The sequence below is a fragment of the Triticum urartu genome, chromosome 5A (genome assembly GCF_056163025.1).
Source record: "Triticum urartu cultivar PI428250 chromosome 5A, HENAU_Tu73, whole genome shotgun sequence".
Classification (NCBI taxonomy): domain Eukaryota; kingdom Viridiplantae; phylum Streptophyta; class Magnoliopsida; order Poales; family Poaceae; genus Triticum; species Triticum urartu.
Genome location: NC_141877.1, coordinates 124,133,415 through 124,155,641, shown reverse-complemented (window position 1 = coordinate 124,155,641; position 22,227 = coordinate 124,133,415). Strand labels below are relative to the sequence as shown.

At 43.6% G+C, this 22,227-nt stretch overlaps 1 protein-coding gene across 1 annotated transcript; it reads left to right on the top strand.

Annotated features, from left to right (window-relative positions):
- Window positions 1-559: 559 nt before the first annotated feature.
- Window positions 560-13,647, top strand: LOC125508128 (uncharacterized). The gene is made up of 10 exons (XM_087525661.1): window positions 560-947; window positions 1,059-1,231; window positions 8,532-8,690; window positions 9,679-9,828; window positions 10,344-10,487; window positions 10,836-10,992; window positions 11,318-11,490; window positions 11,736-11,791; window positions 12,352-12,454; window positions 13,011-13,647. Exons 1-10 carry the CDS (start codon window positions 575-577, stop codon window positions 13,098-13,100), a joined length of 1,578 nt encoding a protein of 525 aa, XP_087381787.1. The 5' UTR covers window positions 560-574; the 3' UTR covers window positions 13,101-13,647.
- The last annotated feature ends 8,580 nt before the right edge of the window (window positions 13,648-22,227 follow it).

Genomic DNA, 22,227 nt, shown 5'->3' with positions numbered 1-22,227 from the left:
CCGAGATCACACAGGACGGCATGCGCTAGTGGCTCGACAGATGGGACGAGCCGGACATCGCCGTCTGCACCTTCGACAAGTCTTGTTGGCGCCTCAGCCAACCAAATTCATACTTGAACTTCCCGAAGATTGACAACCAGGCCGATGCGGAGTTGACCAGTCACGTGACCGAGATGACGACCGTCGCACAAGAACGAGACACACTTGATTAGTGTGACACTCGTGGGTGGGATGAGGCCGCGACGACGAGGTTTGCGGCGGAAAATCCGCACCTTGTGCAGGTGGGGTACAAGTTCTACTCGTCGCGGAACAAGAAGAAGAAGAAGGACGAGGAGGAGGAGGAGGAGGAGGAGGAGGAGTCTGACCCCTCGATGGTGGTCGTGCTCGATAGTTCGGACTCCGCGAAAAACGAAACCGACGAGTCGGGCTCCGACATCGACTGGGACGACCACTCCTATGAGTAGTCTGCAGTAGTTTGCAGTTGAATATTTTTTGCATCGGAACTACTTTTAGTTTGTAATCGAAACTATGTTTTTAGTTTGTATTGAAACTATGGTTAATATGATATGGCAACATGTCTCCCTGTACTATTAACCATGCTCTAATTGGAAGACGAGGGCCCCTTCCGAGGAACAGAAAGCGAACAGTCTCCGCCGTAGTATCCGGTTCACTGCCTGCTGCCTCCGACCTGCGACTCTCCGTCGTCTGGGCGTACGCCGCTCCGGGAGGTGGCGCGAAAATGACGCAGGTGGCGGCGGTATCGGCCGACATCGTCCTCCACAACGCGTTTGTCGTCACCATGGACGGCGCCCTCACGGTCATCCGGGACGGCGCCATCGCCGTCGTGGGCGACCGCATCGCCGCCGTGGGCCCTTCGGCGGACGTCCTTGGCGCCTTCCCCGGCGCCGCGCAGACCCTCAACCTCGCGGGTCGTATCCTCCTTCCCGGTTGGTACCCGCGCGCCTCTGCTTGACGAAGCTTCTTCCCCTTGCAAAAATCAGTCAGTTTCCACTTTCCAGTGACGCTTGTGCTTGTTGCTTGATTGCTTGGATTGGTAGGGCTTGTGAACACCCACGTGCACACGTCGCAGCAGCTGGCGCGGGGGATCGCCGACGACGTCGACCTGATGACGTGGCTGCACGGGAGGATCTGGCCCTATGAGTCTCACATGACGGAGGAGGACTCCTACGCCTCCACACTCCTCTGCGGCATCGAGCTCATCCGATCTGGGGTGAGCCAATTGTCCACCGGCATCAGTTCCACAGTATAGCTAATCTGTTGGTACTAGTTTGTATTGACTGATGATACACCATATATGTTTGCTCAAGCCCGGAATCCTTAATTTCGCCACCCAATCGCGCTTGCATTGGTGGAGATGTTACATAAAACACAATGAGAATTGAGCAATCTATACAGTGTTGTTAGCACGGCACTAGTATTACTCTCAGAATATGGTGGTGGTTCACAAGATCTGAAGATTACAAGCACCAAGGTGCCAAATTGGAGATGAGTGGAAAAGGAACTAGGGTTCTAAGGTAGTAGGTAGCCGCCGCCGTGCCGTGCCGTGCCTTGATCGATCTTCGATCCCCTCAGGGTTGCCAGCTTCTCCCTTTATCCCTCCTGTGTTGCGTTCACCCACTGGCTGCCACTCACTCTTGGGTTGGGTTTCTTGATCCTCTTGGCTGGGCCTTGGGCCGTCTCCTCGTCGGGCTCGGTGGTTGGTTGGGCTGATGGGCTGGTGCTGTCAGGGGTGCTAACACCCTCCCCTGCTTGAGTTGCGGCTTGTCCCCAAGCCGCTGCGCACGGGAAACGCGAATGAAGCTCGTCTCTGTCTTCCCAAGTTGGCTCGATGGAATCGCCGGACCAGCGCACCAACACTTGAGTCACCACTCTGTTCGCTTTAGTCTTCATGCGACTGTCAAGCACTTCCACGGGAATCGCAAACTGGTTAGTATCAGCAGGCAAAACAGAGGAAACGGACACACCTGGCTTGATGGCTTTGCGAAGTTGCGAAACGTGGAACACGGGGTGGATCTTTGAATGTTCAGGCAATCCCACTCTGTATGCTACCTGCCCAATCCGGTCTTGCACCAAGAAGGGCCCGAAGTAGCGGAAAGACAGTTTGTGACAGGCGCGACGAGCTACTGAACTCTGAACATATGGCTGAAGCTTGATATAAACCGAGTCACCAATGTCAAAGCTGCGTTCAGATCGGTTCTTATCAGCTTGATGTTTCATTCTTGTTTGAGCCTGCAGTAAGTGTTGACGGATTAAAGCTTGCATTTCCACCCTCTCGGAGAGCCAGGCATCCAGATCGGTGACAGGAGTAGCCGAAGCTGCCTCAATCCCCCAGTGTCGTGGTTCGTGACCATAGAGAACAAAGAAGGGGGTTTTTCCATGAGCGCTGTGGTAACTCGTGTTAAACCAATATTCAGCGAGGGGCAGCCAAGAACTCCATTTCTTTGGGCAGGCATGGACAAAACACCGGAGGAAAGTCTCCAGGCACTGATTGGTACGCTCGGTTTGCCCATCAGTTGCAGGATGGTAAGGAGTACTCATTCTCAGTGTTGTGTTGGTCAGACGAAAGAGCTCCTTCCAAAATCTGCTAGTGAAGATGGGGTCACGGTCCGACAAAATCGAGTCAGGCAAGCCGTGCAATCTGTAAACTTGATCAACATAAGCAGTAGCCACTTGAGATGCAGAGAATGGGTGTGTCAAGGCCAGAAAATGACTGTACTTGGAGAATTTGTCGACGACCACCAAAATACAATTGGCTCGCCCAGATTGAGGCAATCCCTCGATGAAGTCCATGGACACCATTTGCCAGGCACGTGCAGGGACTGGCAAGGGTTCCAACAGTCCGGGGTACTTGCAGCGCTCTGGCTTGGCTTGTTGGCATACCTCACAGGCCTGTACAAATTCAGTGACAAGCCGCTTCATACGTGGCCATGCACAAACTGTTTTCAAGCGCTGATATGTTGCAGGGGCCCCGGAGTGGCCACCAATAGCCGACTGATGCCCCGCGATCATCATGCGCTGCTGCATTTGGCTATTGCGCCCAATCCAAATTCGCCCTTGGTAACGCAAGAGGCCATCTTCCAAAGAAAATTGCTGGTGTGATTGGGGGTTAGCCTGTATCTCCTTAATGATTTCGAGGGTAGGTGCATCCTGGGCATATCCAGCTTTCACCTCCTCGAGCCACTCGGGTTGGCAGAGGGAGATAGCATAAAGCTCATCAGTTTCTGAGATTGGCCGACGAGAAAGAGCATCAGCAGCCCCATTGTCGACTCCTTTCCGGTAGCACAATCTGTAGCGAAGACCCAATAGCTTGGTGAAAGCTTTCTGCTGCCAAGGGGTGTGCAAGCGTTGATCTTCCAAATGAACTAAGCTGCGTTGGTCAGTTTTGATGATGAACTCTGCTGTCTGGAAGTACTGCCGCCAATGTTCAACTGCTAATAAAATAGCCAACAATTCTTTCTCACATGTAGAAAGCCCCTTATTGCAAGGACCGAGAGGCTTACTCAGAAATGCCAAGGGATGACCGTCTTGTTGCAAAACAGCTCCAACGCCAAGATCACTAGCATCGGTCTCAAGGACAAACTGCTTCGAGAAGTCTGGCAGGGCAAGGACAGGAGCTGTCACCAATGGAGTTTTCAAGGTCTCAAACGATGTTGTGCACTCACTCGTCCACACAAAAGGGATGTTTTTCTTCAAAAGATGAGTCAACGGCTTTGCTATAATACCATAATGGCGAACAAATTTGCGGTAGTAACCGGAAAGGCCCAAGAATTGCCTTAGCTGTTTGACATTGATGGGAAGAGGCCACTGTTGCACTTGCTTGATTTTATCAGGTTCTGTGGAAACCCCTTGTTCACTGATGACAAATCCCAGATAGGAGAGTTCTCGTTGAGCGAAAAAGCATTTGGAAGCTTTGATCTGCCATTGGTCATTGCGCAAGAGTTGTAAGACTTCTCGAAGATGCTTGACATGGTCAGTAAAGGTCTTGGAGAAGACGAGAATGTCGTCGAAAAACACCAGAACGCAGATACGCGATACCGGTTTCAGTGTGTGATTCATAGCTCCTTGAAAGGTTGCTGGGCCCCCTGCCACTCCAAATGGCAAGACCTTGAACTCGTAGTGACCAGAGTGAGTTTGAAAAGCAGTCTTGAATTCTTCTCCTTCTGCCAATCTGATTTGATGGTAACCGGAACGGAGATCTAACTTCGAAAACCAGCTAGCTCCTGATAGTTCATCGAGTAATTCATCAATGGCTGGAATAGGGAATTTTGGAGTGACGGTCAGCGCATTTAACTTGCGATAGTCAATGCACAAACGCCATTGGCCGTCTTTCTTGCGCACCAGAATTGCCGGAGAAGCAAAGGGACTATTGGAGTGTTGGATGATGCCCGAAGCTAGCAACTCTTCGACTTGACGCTCAATTTCATTTTTGGTATCTGGTGAGTGCCGATACGGACGGATATTGATTGGTTGAGCCCCTGGAAGGAGTGGGATCCGGTGGTCGCAAGCTCTGCGAGGTGGAAGGCCCTGGGGGGTGGCAAACACATCAGAAAACTCTTCTAAAATGTGCTGAATTTCAACTGGCACTGATGATGTATCAGCAAGCTGTTGTGCTTGTTTGTGCTGATCAGGAGTAGCACAGAGGTACACAAGATGATCCACTTCGCTCTGGACACACATGTGCTGCAGTTCTTTAGCAGATATTTGAGGGCATTTGTTTTCAGAGAATTTGTGCCCTTGTAACTGAATCGGGGTAGACGCCGAGGGAACTGTCACCGTTTTGTTGATCCAATCAATGTGTGGATTCAAAGCTTCCAGCCAGTCCATTCCCACAATCACATCAAAACCTCCCAAAGGCAACACTTTAAAAGAGGTGGCAAACTGATGCCCTTGTACTGTCCACTGACATTCAGTTAATTCTTGCTCACACCGCAGCTCTGCTCCGTTTGCAACCTTCACACGAGCTGCTTTGGGTAATTGTTGTAATCCCAGCAAGCCCTCGGCACAACGTGAGTTGATGAAGGACGCTGAGCTGCCCGAGTCAATCAACACTTCCACAGCTTGTTCCTGGATCAATGCGCTGAACTGCAGTAGTTTGGAAGAGTCATTCCCGTTGAATGCTTGCAAAGATACTGCATAAACTATTTCTTCAGTGGAATCTGGACCAACACTCGTCTCTCCGTCTGTGTTTTGTTCAATCCCCATGAAATCCATTAATTCCTCCAACACATGCATCTGGATTGTGGTTGGGTAAGTGTGGTCACGCCCCCAACGCTCGCCACACTTGAAGCATAATCCCCTGGCTCTTCTGTATGCACGAAGAGTGTTCAGCGGGTTTGTTTCTTGTGGTGCTTGCCTTGGTTGTTCAACCGGTGCTGCACGGGCCGCTTCGAGGCCGCGGCGATCCGCTGCGACTGGTGTTGTAGGAGGACGAGGTTGGTGGAGGGGCACTGCCTGAGGAGGTAGGCGAGGCGATGGCCGGAAAACTTGTTCAGGGGGACGAAACTGCTCCGGCCTTCCCCCGTCATGCGCTTCCTCCTGGACCAATGCAAGGGCGCAGGCCGTGTCCAAGTCTGGAGGCCGCTGCACCATGATCGCAGCGCGCAAGTCCGCCCTCAGGCCGCCGATGAACCGTGTCAAAAAGTAGAAAGGATGAACCTCGTCAGAATAAGATAATAACTGGTTCATCAAATGTTCAAAGCGATCAATGTAATCCTGTACTGAACTATGCTGTTTAATGGCAAAAAATTGTCTAATAAGGAGCTGATGGCGATCACGCCCAAAGCGGGTTGATAAAACATTGCATAGCCCCCCCCCCCCCCCCCCCCCCAATCCAAGCATAACACTTTCTTACGAACTGATTGCAACCAGACTGCTGTCGTAGGAGAAAAATTCAGTGTAGCCATTTGCACCCAAACTGACTCTGGGATCCCATAGATGGTGAAGTATTGTTCACGGAGATCTTTCCACAACAGTGGGTTCTCTCCATCGAACACAGGAAAAGGCATGGAAGGTGGACTGTGAGCATTTGAGGCAAAAAATGGTGCTAAATTCCCTGAACCCCCAGCCGGTGACAGAGTGTTGGTGACAGCAGGTAACTGAAGCCGGGAATTGACCGTACCGTTGGCCGGAGGGGCCGGCGGGCTGACGAGCACCGCGTCGACCGCCGTCCGTGGAGGTGATGCAGCGCCGAGGCCATCGGCCCGAGGAGGAAGACGCGCCGGGGATCCGTCCGAAGACGAATTGTTCTTCCGCGCCAACAGATCGGTGTGATCTGTTGCCGACGCCTCCTCTGCGTCGTTTCCCTTGTCGCCCGCGCGCTGCTTCTTGAGTAAGTCGACTTCCTCCTGCAGATCGGCGATCTGCGAGTCAATCCCAGGTCTCCATGACGCGAACTCGGCGGCGACGGAAGACTTGATGTCCTCCTTCCATTCCGCCCGCAGCTCCTTGAAGAACTCCTTGAGGTCGCCCTTGGTGACGGGCTCCTGGTCCTTCTGCATCCTTTCCGCTCGCTGCTGTCGTGTTTCGATGATGGACGCCGCCAGGGCGGAAGCAAAATTGGGCGCTGGGCTCTGAGTACCAAGTGTTAGCACGGCACTAGTATTACTCTCAGAATATGGTGGTGGTTCACAAGATCTGAAGATTACAAGCACCAAGGTGCCAAATTGGAGATGAGTGGAAAAGGAACTAGGGTTCTAAGGTAGTAGGTAGCCGCCGCCGTGCCGTGCCGTGCCTTGATCGATCTTCGATCCCCTCAGGGTTGCCAGCTTCTCCCTTTATCCCTCCTGTGTTGCGTTCACCCACTGGCTGCCACTCACTCTTGGGTTGGGTTTCTTGATCCTCTTGGCTGGGCCTTGGGCCGTATCCTCGTCGGGCTCGGTAGTTGGTTGGGCTGATGGGCTGGTGCTGTCAGGGGTGCTAACAAGTGTATTCCTGAAGGATTTATTGACACGTGCAAGTGCAAGCAGGTGCCCAGCATTTTGCATCTTGGGTTTGTTGATTCCGAATGTTGCTTTTACATGAGGACATTAGGTACATTTTGGTACTTGTACAGCTCTAATGCTCTGTTTGTGAGATTGTGCATCGTAGAGGCATGTTTGTCATGGAGGAAATATAGAGTTGGGTCCATCTGCAAATCAAGCTTGGTCTGCCTGCATATAAACTTCAAGGAACACTCTGTTATTTCTTAGTGTTGCATTGTGCTATTTGGACCAAGCTTGATACCATGTGAACCAAGTGTGGTTCCATTCCACCAGCAAAATGTATGTGGTCTGTGGTGTCATCTCTAAGAACCCGCCAAATCTTTTAATAGCATTGGCTTCCACTCCCACTTGTGGATGAGAACCCAGGGTAGAGTTGACCTTGTAGTTGTCTGATACTCTTATCCCATTTGACCAGATGGAATCATTCTGAGGGCTCCCTACTATCCTTTTGAGGGCTTTGGGTGCCTCGAGGTAGACACGATCCATTTGTTGCTGGATGAGTCCCACTCCTTCCTTATTCCTGACAGTACGAAAGATGTCATTAGTACCATTTTCATATCTTATTATATGCAAGAATTTCGTTCTTTGCAAGTTGAATCATGCTTATTATGTGTACAGATCCTATTCAATAGCTTTTTTAGATGAGTTTGTTGAAATATATGTTCATAGTATAGATCTTTACATGTTTTTTATTTGTACTGCTGAAACAAATCTACGCATGTTGGTATGTCCTTTTTGCTTATTTTTTACTCACATTCTTGTAGAAAGAGTGAGGAATATATTACTCGCATCCTAAAATCCTAACAAATTTGGAGCACCCGGCCACCTAATGATTGTTTATTGTCTGATCTGTATGCCCTTTGTATGTTGAAATGAATTCTGTACTCTGTTAGATCCAGCGTTTTGATTATTTACTAGTTGATCAAAACGCACGAGTTTTTTGTTATCCTCAGATCTAGAAGTCTCATTTTTCTTGTACTCCTCCAATGGCACTGGAATATAAGAATAGTGGCTAGAAACCAATTTCTAAGCTGAATGAAGTTCAATTTCTTTTGTGCTGTTAATCATAAAAATCCTGATTTATGGCTTCAGGCTTGGTTAATCTGGTAGTATGCTGTTTGTATATCTTAACAGATGTATTGTTGGTTACTTGTGTATGTTTAGGGTAAAGTTCAGTAGCACTTATGTTCATTTTACAGTTACAATACATCATGTATGTCTTTTGATGGCCTATGGGTTGATCTACACTCCAAAGGTGTGAACTAAAGATGGAGATATTTTTTAAGAGTTGGGCATGCCTTAGGCGGATCTGGGCAAAACCTTTTAAGTTAGTGTATTGTTAAAATCAGTGTTTAATCTTTATATTGTGCTCACCTATAGCTAATTGACAAACAACGTCACATGTGTTCTGTATGGTATGGTCGGCCTGTACTCAGCTTCCTGAATAGATACGCTCAAACTAGCAGCAACCTGATGAATTCTACTGTCCCAATGCACCTAAACATATTTGTATTTGTCATTCAATGGCAGGTAACATGCTTTGCCGAAGCAGGTGGGCAGTATGTTTCAGAAATGGCACGGGCGGTGGAATTGCTGGGATTGCGTGCATGCTTGACAAAGTCAACAATGGACTGTGGTGATGGGTTACCTCCAAACTGGAGTTCTTGTTCTACCGACGACTGCATTCAGGTTTTCCCTCAAATCGGGATCAGGATCACTTTCTTAAACACTGTCACATGATGCAGTTCTTTTACTTGAACTCAATTTGTATCCTAGACTCGAGCCTTTCCATGGAACACATAACACCTTCTGTTCTCTTCCCCCAATTTGAAATAGTGCCATTCATATCTTTAGTGACTGCCATTGACAGCTCTAAACCGGTCTTCAGGGCCTAATGCCATACATAAAGGGCTTGTTTTCACTTCATCATTCTAGGGATGTGCATGTGCAACATGTAATTCAATAGCAGCATGAGCTCAGTCATGGAAGTAGCAGCCACTTCAGGGGGGCCTGCAGCTAGCTGGCATGTCAGCTGGCCCATGCGCAGGGAAGCGCTGAAGCTGAACATGTTGACCAGATCCAGCATCTGATGTGTTTATCGAGTTGTTAAGTGTGTCTCGCCTATTAGTTAGCATTATTTTGCCAGGCCAGCCCTATTTGTGGCACAGCTGATGCATATGTTGTAAGCAGAAATCAGTTAAGCATATTCCATCGTATCGATATCTGCATATTTAAGAACAGAGTTACTCTAAGAACATGTGGTACGTTAGATACTACTATGTTTATTGCTGAAGTTCGACAAGCGCTGGTACCCAATGTAAAATCCGTGGACATGAGAAGTCTGCACGGAACAAACAATTCCTAAATTTGGAAAATCTGAGAAGGCATGATTCAAGTAGGCTACAGGGTATGGCAAAATTTGCAAGTACAATTGGAAGTAGAGAAGGAATAATAAGGTTACCAAAAATTGTTGCTTTTTCTATCATCCGTTGCTCATTTTTTCCTTGTTTTTCCTGTGCAACAGCTATTTGGGATTTACTGTACCTAAATAAGGTTAATTCTTATTTGATTGGTTTATGTCTGCACAAGTTAAGATCCATCTAAGTCCAAATACACATGTGTTTATTCTCGACATACTTGACTGTTATGTGATGTGAATGACTTTTCTTTCACGCAGTCACAGAAGGATCTATATGAAAAGCATCATAACACAGCTGATGGGCGAATCAGGATATGGTTTGGGTTGAGACAGATCATGAATGCGACAGATCGGTTACTGCTTGAAACAAGGGATGCTGCACAGGAACTGAATACTGGAATCCATATGGTATTAAAGTAGTTTATTTGTGCCGCAAAGTTTACCTTCTCTTTCTCCCCCCTCTCCCTTGCCCCTTCTGTGCACAAGCCGCAGGTCCTTATTATCTTCACAGGGATTACAATAGGATAGAATAATTTAAGCAAGAAAATCAGGCATTTTATCAAAGCAAAAAAAAAGTCACTCACAAATGCATGCTTCTCTCCTTATAAATTGGAGCTTGGAACCATGGAACGACGAAATGTTTTATCTCGTTTCGGATATTGTTGTATCATTTAATTAATTTATTGAAATAAAACCTGGATGCTATATTTAATGATGCTTGGAGGACTGCCTGGAGTTGTTTTTGCGTTGTGCATTTCTATGATTTGGGCTCCTAGAGAATTATCTTGCTAATTTAACTGAAATTCGTTCCAATGTGAGGAGCCGAACACAAAATGATTATACTATTTTACTATTCCAGTAGAAGTTTTTGCTCAGCTAACTGCTATACATTGCTTATGCTTTGCTTTTTATTATTTTTGCAGCATATTGCGGAAATACCATATGAAAATCAGCTTGTAATGCGGATGAAGAAAATTGATCATGGGACAGTTACATATTTAGAGAAAATTGATTTTCTGAGGAGTAATTTGCTGGCTGCCCATTCTGTTTGGTTGAATGAGTCTGAGGTAAGTAAGCTTTTCCACAATCGAATGTTACCTTTCACGTTATGTACCCTGGTTGTGCTCTGAGAATGTATGGTAATTATGGAATACCATAACTTTAAATCTAGGTTAAACTGTATGGCTTTTAATTGTACAAAGGCTGCCTCAGTGTACATCCAATTATGCCAGCAGTCATCACTGTACATAATCAGCATATAACCTGTTGCAGCAGCTATATGCTTCTTTTTTCTATATGTTAATTTCTCTGTCTAAATTCTTTACTATGCACTGTCTACCTTCTGATATGCTTTGTGATACTGGAATGCAAAATATAACTTTGGCAAACTTTTCATTTGAGTTTCTCACTTGCAGATAAGTCATTTTTCAAACGCTGGTGTCAAGGTTTCTCATTGCCCAGCATCTGCCATGAGAATGTTGGGGTTTGCTCCTATTAGGGAAATGCTGGATTCTGGTGTTTGTGTCTCTCTCGGTACCGATGGAGCACCAAGCAATAACAGAATGAGCATTGGTCTGCTTAATAAACTATAATCACAGATGTTTTTACGAGTGTGTTTAGCTTTGCTCTTAGTTTTCTTCACCTATGTTGTTTGGCACCCAGCAGTAGCGAGGATTCTGTCAGAGTTTTGCATCTAATATTTTATATTAAATGCACTCCGTAGTGATCCTAGGGCATATCCATTTGTTCTGTAAAGAAATAGGTGTGCCATATTTTTCTGTTATTATGTTCCTTGTCCAGTATCTATTGAATATGCATGGTTTTGATGATAGTTTTACAGATTCGATGCCTATTGTGGCTCACTCTATAATTTACAAGATTACCTTGTGCTGTACAGTTGATGAGATGTACCTAGCCTCCCTTATTAACAAAGGGCGTGAGGCCTATATCAGTGGTACAACAAACCCAACCGTGCTTCCTTCTGAGACTCTGCTGACGATGGCTACTATTAATGGTGCAAAAGCGGTTCTGTGGGATAATGAAATAGGCTCTCTGGAGGTTGGCAAAAAGGTGCTGCCGTTAGCTGCTAATTTTGTCATATGTGGTGCTTGAAAATACTGGTTTATGTATTCTTTTGAAACTGGATTTATGCCTACAGTTCAATCATCTTAAATGAAAACCCATTATGTTCTGTGCGGACATTCCAGATTATGATTTCCTAGTATAATCAAATGGTCTGGATCTATTGATTTCTTATTTATTTTAACTAATATCAATATCTTGTTGACGCTTGAGGTTTTTTGTTGGTTTTGCAGGCGGACCTGATTGTGGTGAATCCATTTAAGTGGTCCATGCTTCCGTTACATGACAGGTATGCACCACTGCTATTTTTCTAAGAGCAAATTACTGCATTTTTGTATTGAGTTCCCACTGAGTTTTGTTTCAACTCATTAACCAAGTATCCTTTGCATGCAATCCCTGTCTTGAAGGTTGCAATAGCCATTGTTCATATTCATTAATAACGCATTGTTTATTCTTACTGTTTACATACAGGACTCTCATAATACATGTAGCTTCGTTACTACTCCCTCCGTTCCTAAATATTTGTCTTTCTAGAGATTTTAACAAGTGACTACATACGGAGCAAAATGAGTGAATCTACATTCTAAAATATGTCTATATACATCCGTATGTGGTAGTCCATTTGAAATCTCTAAAAAGACAAATATTTAGGAACGGAGGGAGTAAATTATATTTCTAGCTCTGTAGCCTGCCTACAATGCAATACGTAAAGCTATTGAGCTTCAGCTCCCTATTATTGCACGAAAACAGAAGTACTACACATACTCAACATTACAATTTATTTTAAATAATATTTGACAATAAGAATCGAATTTAAAATCATGGTATTAACTTTTTTCTGCTATGCAGCATTGCCAACATTGTTTATTGCATGCGGTCAGAAAATATCGAATCTGTTATGTGCAATGGCCAATGGATTATGAAGGATCAGAAGATTATGAATGTAAATGAGGTAATTTTCTCCTTTTCTTTGCCTAATTAATATTGAGATGAAGGAAAAGAAGTACCTAGGTTGTTTCACTTTGCCAAAAGGCTAGGAAAGTTGTGCAAAGCTGCAGTTTCATTCCACATTTTCTCTGTAGATGCGACTCAGTTTGAAAGTATACTTTATTTTTCTGGAATGGTACTCTGCATCTCCTTGCATACTTGTATTAACACACTGTGGTTTAGTTATTAATGCAATGGAGCAAGAGGCCCGTTTCATTAAAAAAATCCAGTTAAAAAAACTCGCCGACATAATTTATTATAGCTGAGGAGATTCGACAATCGATGTTGTGCTTGCTCCTCAGCATATCACCAAGTAGTCGGACTAGAAAAGAGCAACATTGGAATATTCATGCTCTGGAATAACTGCAAATTTGTAATGGTTGTGAAAATGGAAGTGGTAACCACTTTCATCGCTAAAGATCATATGCTTTGCTCAAGCAATGTTTGAATCCCATAATAATAGCTAAGATACATCATTGATGGTGCTTCCGCTGTTTCTAATATATCTTTCTGTGGTCTAGGAGGAGGTAATTTCTTCAGCAGTAAAGAGAGCAACTGCCCTCCTAGCGCGAGCTGGCATCAATCTCCCTGAAAGGATGAACTACTTGTGATTTTATCATGCTAGTTCTTCTCCCCGAAACTTTCGGTCCAATGATCAAGCTGAATATGGAGCTCATGCATAACCTTTCGTGGGGTTATTCAATGCTTGTTCTTCTCCTGGAAACTGCTATTTTTGCACTTTTAAGCGAGGTTAATTGCTCGTTTGAGAAGGAATAAGTCGACGATTAATTTGGGGGGAGGACTAGCATGCGTAATCTTCAATCCAATGATAAAACTGAAGATGGAGCTCAATCTTCAAGTGAAGAATCTCAAGCTCCATTGTAGGACCCTCAAGTCCAAGGTGGAACTCAAGCTCCAAGTGAAGAAAACAAGTTTCATGTAATATCAAGATTCTGATCAAGCTCTGCCGCTGCCCCCCAATAGTTCATACTAGCGGCCTCGGTGCCATTGTTTGCTTAGTTGTGACTTGTCCGGTTGCTGCTTTTGTTCGAAAAATTAAGGTGACTTTGTGGTTCAGGTCCGTGTCGAGATTTAGTATAAAAATCCTGATAGTATCTGGGCATATTAACAACTCAACATGAAGCATGCATGATCCCAGTCTGCATGTTCTGAACGTATTAGTATCAATGCATATTAGTATTAGCAGGCTCTCATAAATAATATAGGAGATTTTATATTTTTAGAAAAGGAGGATGACCCCCGGCCTCTGCATTTGGGCGATGCATGCAGCCATAAATAGTATAGGAGATGGATGACGAAAACAGTAATTGAAACGCACAAAGAAATAATCAGCTTTATATTGAAGAAAACGATCATCACTTGCACATGCTGTCACTACTTAATCTCTTGTCATACTGATAACTTCCACTGAATCAGAAACTTGTTCTCATATCTAATCGGCGAAGTTGTTTGTCATAGTAAATGTGAAAAAGCAAAGCTTGTGCTTCCGAAGAGGTAGCCACTTATCTAAGGTCTGAACAACCCAATGCATCTAAACACAGCACACGAATTGTGCTAGCAATTTTAAATTCCTTACAAAGGAGGGAAAGTGAACCCTGGCAATGAACATTTACCTCATGTCTCATTTTACCTCATGGCCTTTGTTCCGTTATCAAACGGAACCCGGGCGTGCCCCCCTCCCCCCCCCCCCCCCCCTGAATATCGATTTTTGTACGACATAATCCTTTGAAAGACCGATGCAATTGTTCTATGCATTGACACCATTATCCTTCAAGAAACTAGATGATTCATTGCCGCATAGGTACCCTAGGAGCTAGCCGAGCGTGAGGTAACCGAATCCGTGAAGGACGTGAGTGGCAACGTCGTCCAACCCTTGGGAATCACACAACAAGCACGATAAGGAACTGCCATCTTTCTATAAGTGGAAGAAGATGGAGGAGGCATCCTCCTCGACATGCCATCTGTTGTTGAGCTAGATGCCCACCTCAGTGATGAGCCCTCCCTCCGAGTTGCGGCAGAGAGTGAAGGGACGTCATCCTCGTGCTCAAGCCTAATGATGAGGTGCACCACCAAGAAATCCAAGTCATTGCGTCTGTTCCCCTCGTGGCAGTGCTCCAACAAGAAGCCGGGGCCGAAAGCTGTAGGAAGCAGGAATAGTCTTAGCCGACATGGGAACGACTAAAGTGGATGGCGGTGGGCCGTGCCACCCACGCCCGGTCTTCGCCATTGTGCATGTTGCCCGTCATCGAAGTTGGCTTCGGGGCCTCTTCACTAGGAGCTCTAGCTCCTCAAGTTGGAGGAGCAACGGTGGAGGAAGAGGAAGAAGGAGAGACCTAGGGGGAGCACGCCACGTTGCCATTGTTTTCTATTGCTCTTGTGTGAGAAGAAGACCAAAGTAAAACACAAGTAAACGAGCTAGGGTTATAACTAAGACTCCGGCTCGTTACCCAGATACTCTAGGTGGAACCCAAGTGCAACCAGAGAAACAGATGGATACTCTAGCTCTGACCCGAGAGGGGTCATATAGTAAAACCCGGACGCTCCGGCTACAAAAACAACACGCTCCATAACCACAATTAGCTAGCCGGAGACTCCTGCTGAAATAGCTTGAAGACTCTGGTTGACTCAGAGCGACTCTTTTGCTGAGGCTTGGGATTTGGTTAGGCCTTTTGGCTTTTAGACTTAGGGCACAGGAAATGAGTATAATGATCAATGACATGAGATTTTCTTTGCCTCCTGATACGTCCATTTTGCATCATGCTTTTATATCGATATTTATTGCATTATGGGCTGTTATTACACATTATGTCACAATACTTATGCATATTCTCTCTTATTTTACAAGGTTTACATAAAGAGGGAGAATGCCGACAGCTGAGATTCTGGGCTGGAAAAGGAGCAAATATTAGAGACCTATTCTGCACAGCTCCAAAAGTCCTGAAACTTCACGGAAGATGTTTTCAGAATATATAAAAAATACTGAGCGCAAGAAGTTCACCAGGGGGGCCACACCCTGCCCACGAGGGTGGGGGCACGCCCTACCCCCCTGGGCGCGCCCCCAATCTCGTGGGCCCCCTGGTGGCCCTCCGATGGCCATCTTCTGCTATATTGAGTCTTTCGATGAGAAAAAAAAATCATAAGCCATCTTCTCGGATGAAACTCTACCGCCACGAGGCGGAACCTTGGCGGATCCAATATAGGGCTCCGGCAGAGCTATTCTGCCGGGGAAACTTCCCTCCGGGAGGGGGAAATCATCACCATCGTCATCACCAACGCTCCTCTCATCGGGAGAGGGCAATCTCCATCAACATCTTCACCAGCACCATCTCCTCTCAAAACCCTAGTTCATCTCTTGTATCCAATTCTTGTCTCCAAGTCCGGGATTGGTACTAGTAGGTTGCTAGTAGTGTTAATTACTCCTTGTAGTTGATGCTAGTTGGTTTATTTGGTGGAAGATCATATGTTCAGATCCTATATGCATATTAATACCCCTCTGATTATGAACATGATTATGCTTTGTGAGTAGTTACGTTTGTTCCTGAGGACATGGGAGAAGTCTTGCTATTAGTAGTCATGTGAATTTGGTATTCGTTCGATATTTTGATGAGATGTATGTTGTCTCTCCTCTAGTGGTGTTATGTGAACGTCGACTACATGACACTTCACCATTATTTGGGCCTAAAGGAAGGCATTGGGAAGTAATAAGTAGATGATGGGTTGCTAGAGTGACAGAAGCTTAAACCCTAGTTTATGCATTGCTTCGTAAGGGGTTGATTTGGATCCATATGTTTCATGCTATGGTTAGATTTACCTTAATACTTTTGTTGTAGTTGCGGATGCTTGCAATAGAGGTTAATCATAAGTGGGATGCTTGTCCAAGTAAGGACAGTACCCAAGCACCGGTCCACCCACCTACCAAATTATCAAAGTACCAAACGCGGATCATATGAACGTGATGAAAACTAGCTTGACGATATTCCCATGTGTCCTCGGGAGCGCTTTTCTCTATATAAGAGTTTGTCTAGGCTTGTCCTTTGCTACAAAAAGGATTGGGCCACCTTGCTGCACTTTATTTACTTTTGTTACTTGTTGCTCGTTACAAATTATCCTATCACAAAACTATCTGTTACCACTTATTTTAGTACTTGCAGAGAATACCTTGCTGGAAACCGCTTATCATTTCCTTATGCTCCTCGTTGGGTTCGACACTCTTACTTATCGAAAGGACTACGATAGATCCCCTATACTTGTGGGTCATCAAGACTCTTTTCTGGCGCCGTTGCCAGGGAGTGAAGCGCCTTTGGTAGGCGGAATTTGGTAAGGAAAATTTATATAGTGTGCTGAAATTTACTGTCACTTGTTACTATGGAAAGTAATCCTCTGAGGGGCTTGTTCGGGGTATCTTCACCCCGACCAGTAGAACAAAGAGTTGCTCCTCAACCTACTGAACCTACTGAAAATGAAAATGTCTGCTTTGAAATTCCTTTCGGTATGTTAGAAAAACTGCTAGCTAATCCTTTTGCAGGAGATGGAACAAAGCATCCTGATGAGCACCTAATATATGTGGATGAAGTTTGTGGATTATTTAAGCTTGCAGGTGTACCCGGAGATGTTATTAAAAAGAAGGCCTTCCCTTTATCTTTGAAGGAAGATGCATTGACATGGTATAGGCTATGTGATGATACGGGGTCATGGAACTACAAACGATTGAAATTGGAATTTCATTAGAAGTTTTATCCTATGCATCTTGTTCATCGTGATCGCAATTATATATATATTTTTTTTTGGCCTCACGAAGGAGAAAGCATCGCTCAAGCTTGGGGGAGGCTTAAATCAATGTTATATTCATGCCCCAATCATGAGCTCTCAAGAGAAATGATTGTTCAAAATTTATATGCTCGGCTTTCTGATAACAATCACACCATGCTCAATACTTCTTGTGCTTTTATGATGAAGACTATTGAGTTCAAATGGGATTTATTGGAAAGAATTAAACGTAACTATGAAGATTGGGACCTCGACAAAGGTAAGGAGTCAGGTATGACACCTAAGTTTGATTGTGTTAAATTATGGATACCGATGTTTTTCGTAAATTTAGCACTAAATATGGACTTGACTCTGAGATGGTAGATTCTTTCTGTGAATATTTTGCTACTTATGTTGATCTCCCCAAGGAGAAGTGGTTTAAATATCATCCTACCATAGAAGTAAAAGTAGTTGCACCTATTAAAGTTGAAGAAAAGACTATCACTTATAATGATCCTATTGTTCCTACTTCTTATGTTGAGAAACCACCTTTCCCTGTTAGGATAAAGGATCATGCTAAAGCTTCAAATGTGGTTCGTAAAAGCAATATTAAAACTTATACACCTCCTGAGCAAATTAAAGTTGAACCTGATATTGCTATTGTTAAAGATCTCTTGTCTGATAATATTGATGGGCATGTTATTCGTTTCCTTGATGAGACTGCTAGAATTGCTAAACCTTGTGCTAAAGATAAAAACAGACATGTGGTAGGCATGCATGTTATTTCTATTAAAATAGGAGATCACTGTTATCATGGCTTATGTGATATGGGTGCCAGTGCTAGTGCAATACATATTGACCTATATAGAGATATTATGCATGATATTGCACCTGTTGAGTTAGAAAATATTGATGTCACAATTAAACTTGCCAATAGAGATACTATTTCACCAATGGGAATTGTTAGAGATGTTTAAATCTTGTGTGAGAAAACTAAATATCCTGCTGATTTTCTTGTTCTTGGTTCCCCACAAGATAGCTTTTGTCCCGTTATATTTGGTAGACCCTTCTTAAACACTGTTAATGCTAAGATAGATTGCAAAAAGGATGTTGTTACTATCGTTTAAATGATATGTCTCATGAATTTAATTTCTCTAAATTTAGTAGACAACACCGTGAAGAAGAATTACCTAGTAAGGATGAAATTATTGGTCTTGCTTCTATTGCCGTACCTCCTAGTGATCTTTTAGAACAATATTTGCTAGACCATGAAAATGATATGTTTATGAGTGAAAGAAAGGAAATAGATGAAGTATTCTTTAAACAGGAACCTATTCTGAAACACAATTTGCCTGTTGAAATCCTAGGGGATCCTCCTCCACCCAAGGGTGATCCCGTGTTTGAGCTTAAACCGTTGCCTGATACTCTTAAATATGCTTATCTTGATGAGAAAAAGATATATCCTGTTATTATTAGTGCTAACTTTTCAGAGCATGAGGAAGAGAGATTATTGAAAACTCTGAAGAAGCACCGTGCTGCTATTGGGTATACTCTTGATGATCTTAAGGGCATTGGTCCCACTCTATGTCAACATAAAATAAATTTGGAAGAAGATGCTAAACCAGTTCGTGATCATCAACGACGGTTGAATCCTAAAATGAAAGAAGTGGTAAGAAAGGAAATACTAAAGCTCCTTGAGGCAGGTATAATCTATCCCATTGTTGATAGTCAGTGGGTAAGTCCTGTCCATTGTGTCCCTAAGAAGGGAGGTATTACTGTCGTTCCTAATGATAAAGATGAATTGATTCCTCGAAGAATTATTACAGGTTATAGGATGGTAATTGATTTCCGCAAATTAAATAAGGACACTAAAAAGGATCATTACCCCTTACCTTTTATCGATCAAATGCTAGAAAGATTATCCAAACATACATATTTTTGCTTTCTAGATGGTTATTCTGGTTTCTCTCAAATACCTGTGTCAGCCAAGGATCAATCAAAGACTACTTTTACTTGCCCTTTTGGTACTTTTGCTTATAGACGTATGCCTTTTGGTTTATGTAATGCACCTGCTACCTTTCAAAGATGCATGATGGCTATATTCTCTGACTTTTGTGAAAAGATTTGTGAGGTTTTCATGGACGGTTTCTCCGTCTATGGATCTTCTTTTGATGATTGCTTGAGCAACCTTGATCGAGTTTTGCAGAGATGTGAAGAAACTAATCTTGTCTTGAATTGGGAAAAGTGCCACTTTATGGTTAATGAAGGTATTGTCTTGGGGCATAAAGTTTCTGAAAGAGGTATTGAAGTTGATAAAGCCAAAGTTGATGCTTTTGAAAAGATGACATGCCCCAAGGACATCAAAGGTATAAGAAGTTTCCTTGGTCACGCCGGATTTTATAGGAGGTTCATTAAGGACTTCTCAAAAATTTCTCGGCCTCTGACTAATTTATTACAAAAAGATATACCATTTATCTTTGATGATGATTATGTAGAAGCATTTGAAATACTTAAGAAAGCATTGATCTCTGCACCTATTGTTCCGCCACCTGATTGGAATTTACCCTTTGAAATTATGTGTGATGCTAGTGATTATGCTGTAGGTGCTGTTCTAGGGAAAAGAGTTGATAAGAAATTAAACGTTATTCAATATGCTAGTAAAACCCTAGACAATGCTCAAAGAAATTATGCTACTACTGAAAAAGAATTCTTAGCAGTTGTATTTGCTTGTGATAAGTTCAGACCTTATATTATTGATTCTAAAGTAACTATTCACACTGATCATGCTGCTATTAAATATCTTATGGAAAATAAAGATGCTAAACTTAGACTTATTAAATGGGTTCTCTTGCTACAAGAATTTGACTTACATATTGTTGATAGAAAGGGAGCTGAGAACCCCATTGCAGACAACTTGTCTAGGTTAGAAAATGTACTTGATGACCCACTACCTATTGATGGTAGCTTTCCTAATGAGCAATTAAATGTCATAAATGCTTCTCATACTGCTCCATGGTATGCTGATTATGCTAATTACATTGTTGCTAAGTTCATTCCACTTAGTTTCACATATTAGCAAAAGAAAAGGTTCTTCTATGATTTGAGGCATTACTTTTGGGATGACCCACATCTTTATATAGAAGGAGTGGATGGTGTTATTAGACGTTGTGTACCTGGGCATGAACAGGAAAAGATCCTACACAAGTGTCACTCCGAAGCTTATGGAGGACACCATGCTGGAGATAGAACTGCACATAAGGTACTGCAATCTGGTTTTTATTGGCCTACTCTCTTCAAGGATGCACGTAAGTTTGTCTTATCTTGTGATGAATGTCAAAGAATTGGTAATGTTAGTAGACGTCAAGAAATGCCTATGAATTATTCACTTGTTATTGAACCATTTGATGTTTGGGGCTTTGATTATATGGGACCCTTTCCTTCATCTAATGGATATACACATATTTTAGTTGCTGTTGATTACGTTACTAAGTGGGTAGAAGCTATTCCAACTAGTAGTGCTGATCATAACACTTCTATTAAAATGCTTAAAGAAGTTATTTTTCCAAGATTTGGAGTCCCTAGATATTTAATGACTGATGGTGGTTCACATTTTATTCTTGGTGCTTTCCGTAAAATGCTTGCTAAATATGATATTAATCATAGAACTGCATCCCCTTATCACCCTCAGTCTAGTGGTCAAGTAGAATTGAGTAATAGAGAGCTCAAATTAATTTTGCAAAAGACTGTCAATAGGTCTAGAAAGAATTGGTCCAAGAAACTTGATGATGCATTATGGGCCTATAGAACTGCATATAAAAATCCTATGGGTATGTCTCCGTATAAAATGGTTTATGGAAAATCATGTCACTTACCTCTCGAACTAGAACACAAGGCATATTGGGCTATTAAGGAGCTCAATTATGATTTTAAACTTGCCGGTGGGAAGAGATTATTTGATATTAGCTCACTCGATGAATGGAGAACCCAAGCCTACGAAAATGCCAAGTTGTTTAAATAAAAAGTTAAAAGATGGCATGATAAAAAGGATACAAAAGCGTGAATTTAATGTAGGTGATTATGTATTGCTATACAACTCTCGTTTAAGATTTTTTGCAGGAAAACTTCTCTCTAAATGGGAAGGTCCTTATGTTATCGAGGAGGTTTATCGTTCCGGTGCCATAAAAATCAACAATTTCGAAGGCACAAATCCGAAGGTGGTGAACGGTCAAAGAATTAAACATTATATCTCAGGTAATACTATAAATGTTGAAGCCAATGTTATTGAAACCATAACCCCGGAGGAATACATAAGGGACACTTTCCGGAACGTTTCAGACTCCGAAAAGGAATAGGTATGTGGTACAGTAAGTAAACCGACTCCAAAACAGTTTCTAAGGCAATATTTCTCCGTTTTGGAATATTTAGAAAAATAGAAAAATAAGAAGCAGTCCGGGAAGGACACGAGGGCTCCATGAGGGTGGAGGGCACGCCCTACCCTCCTAGGCGCGCCCCTACCTCGTGGGCACCTCGTGCGCTCTCCGGACTCCGCTTTCTTACACGACACGTATTTTGGTCGGTAAAAATTCATTATATAATCTCCCGGGGGGTTTTGACTCCTGTATCACGCAATTATCCTCTGTTTGTGTTTCGAGCTATTTTTCTGTCAGATCCAGGACGTCATGTCGTCTTCAAGTGCCCCCAAAGACCAGTTCTTCGAGAAGGTCATCAACCCCTACCTCGCGGAGGTGCTGCAACACCCTTAAACCATTGAGATGCGTGAGGGGTTGTTGCACATCTGCGATGTTGAGGGACCAAGGAAGACCGGAAGCACAGAGGCATTTGATGACCCACAAGTATAGGGGATCTATCGTAGTCCTTTCGATAATTAAGAGTGTCGAACCCAACGAGGAGCAAAAGGAAATGATAAGCGGTTTCGAGCAAGGTTCTCTGCAAGTACTGAAATAAGTGGTA

What these genes read in the sequence shown, in the direction of transcription:
- LOC125508128 (XM_087525661.1), top strand. Translation starts at nt 575, where the DNA reads ATGTCTCCCTGTACTATTAACCATGCTCTAATTGGAAGACGAGGGCCC. An exon ending in TCGAGCTCATCCGATCTGGG is followed by an intron (nt 1,232 to 8,531) that starts GTGAGCCAATTG and finishes ATTCAATGGCAG; the next exon opens with GTAACATGCTTTGCCGAAGC. An exon ending in TTTGGTTGAATGAGTCTGAG is followed by an intron (nt 10,488 to 10,835) that starts GTAAGTAAGCTT and finishes TCTCACTTGCAG; the next exon opens with ATAAGTCATTTTTCAAACGC.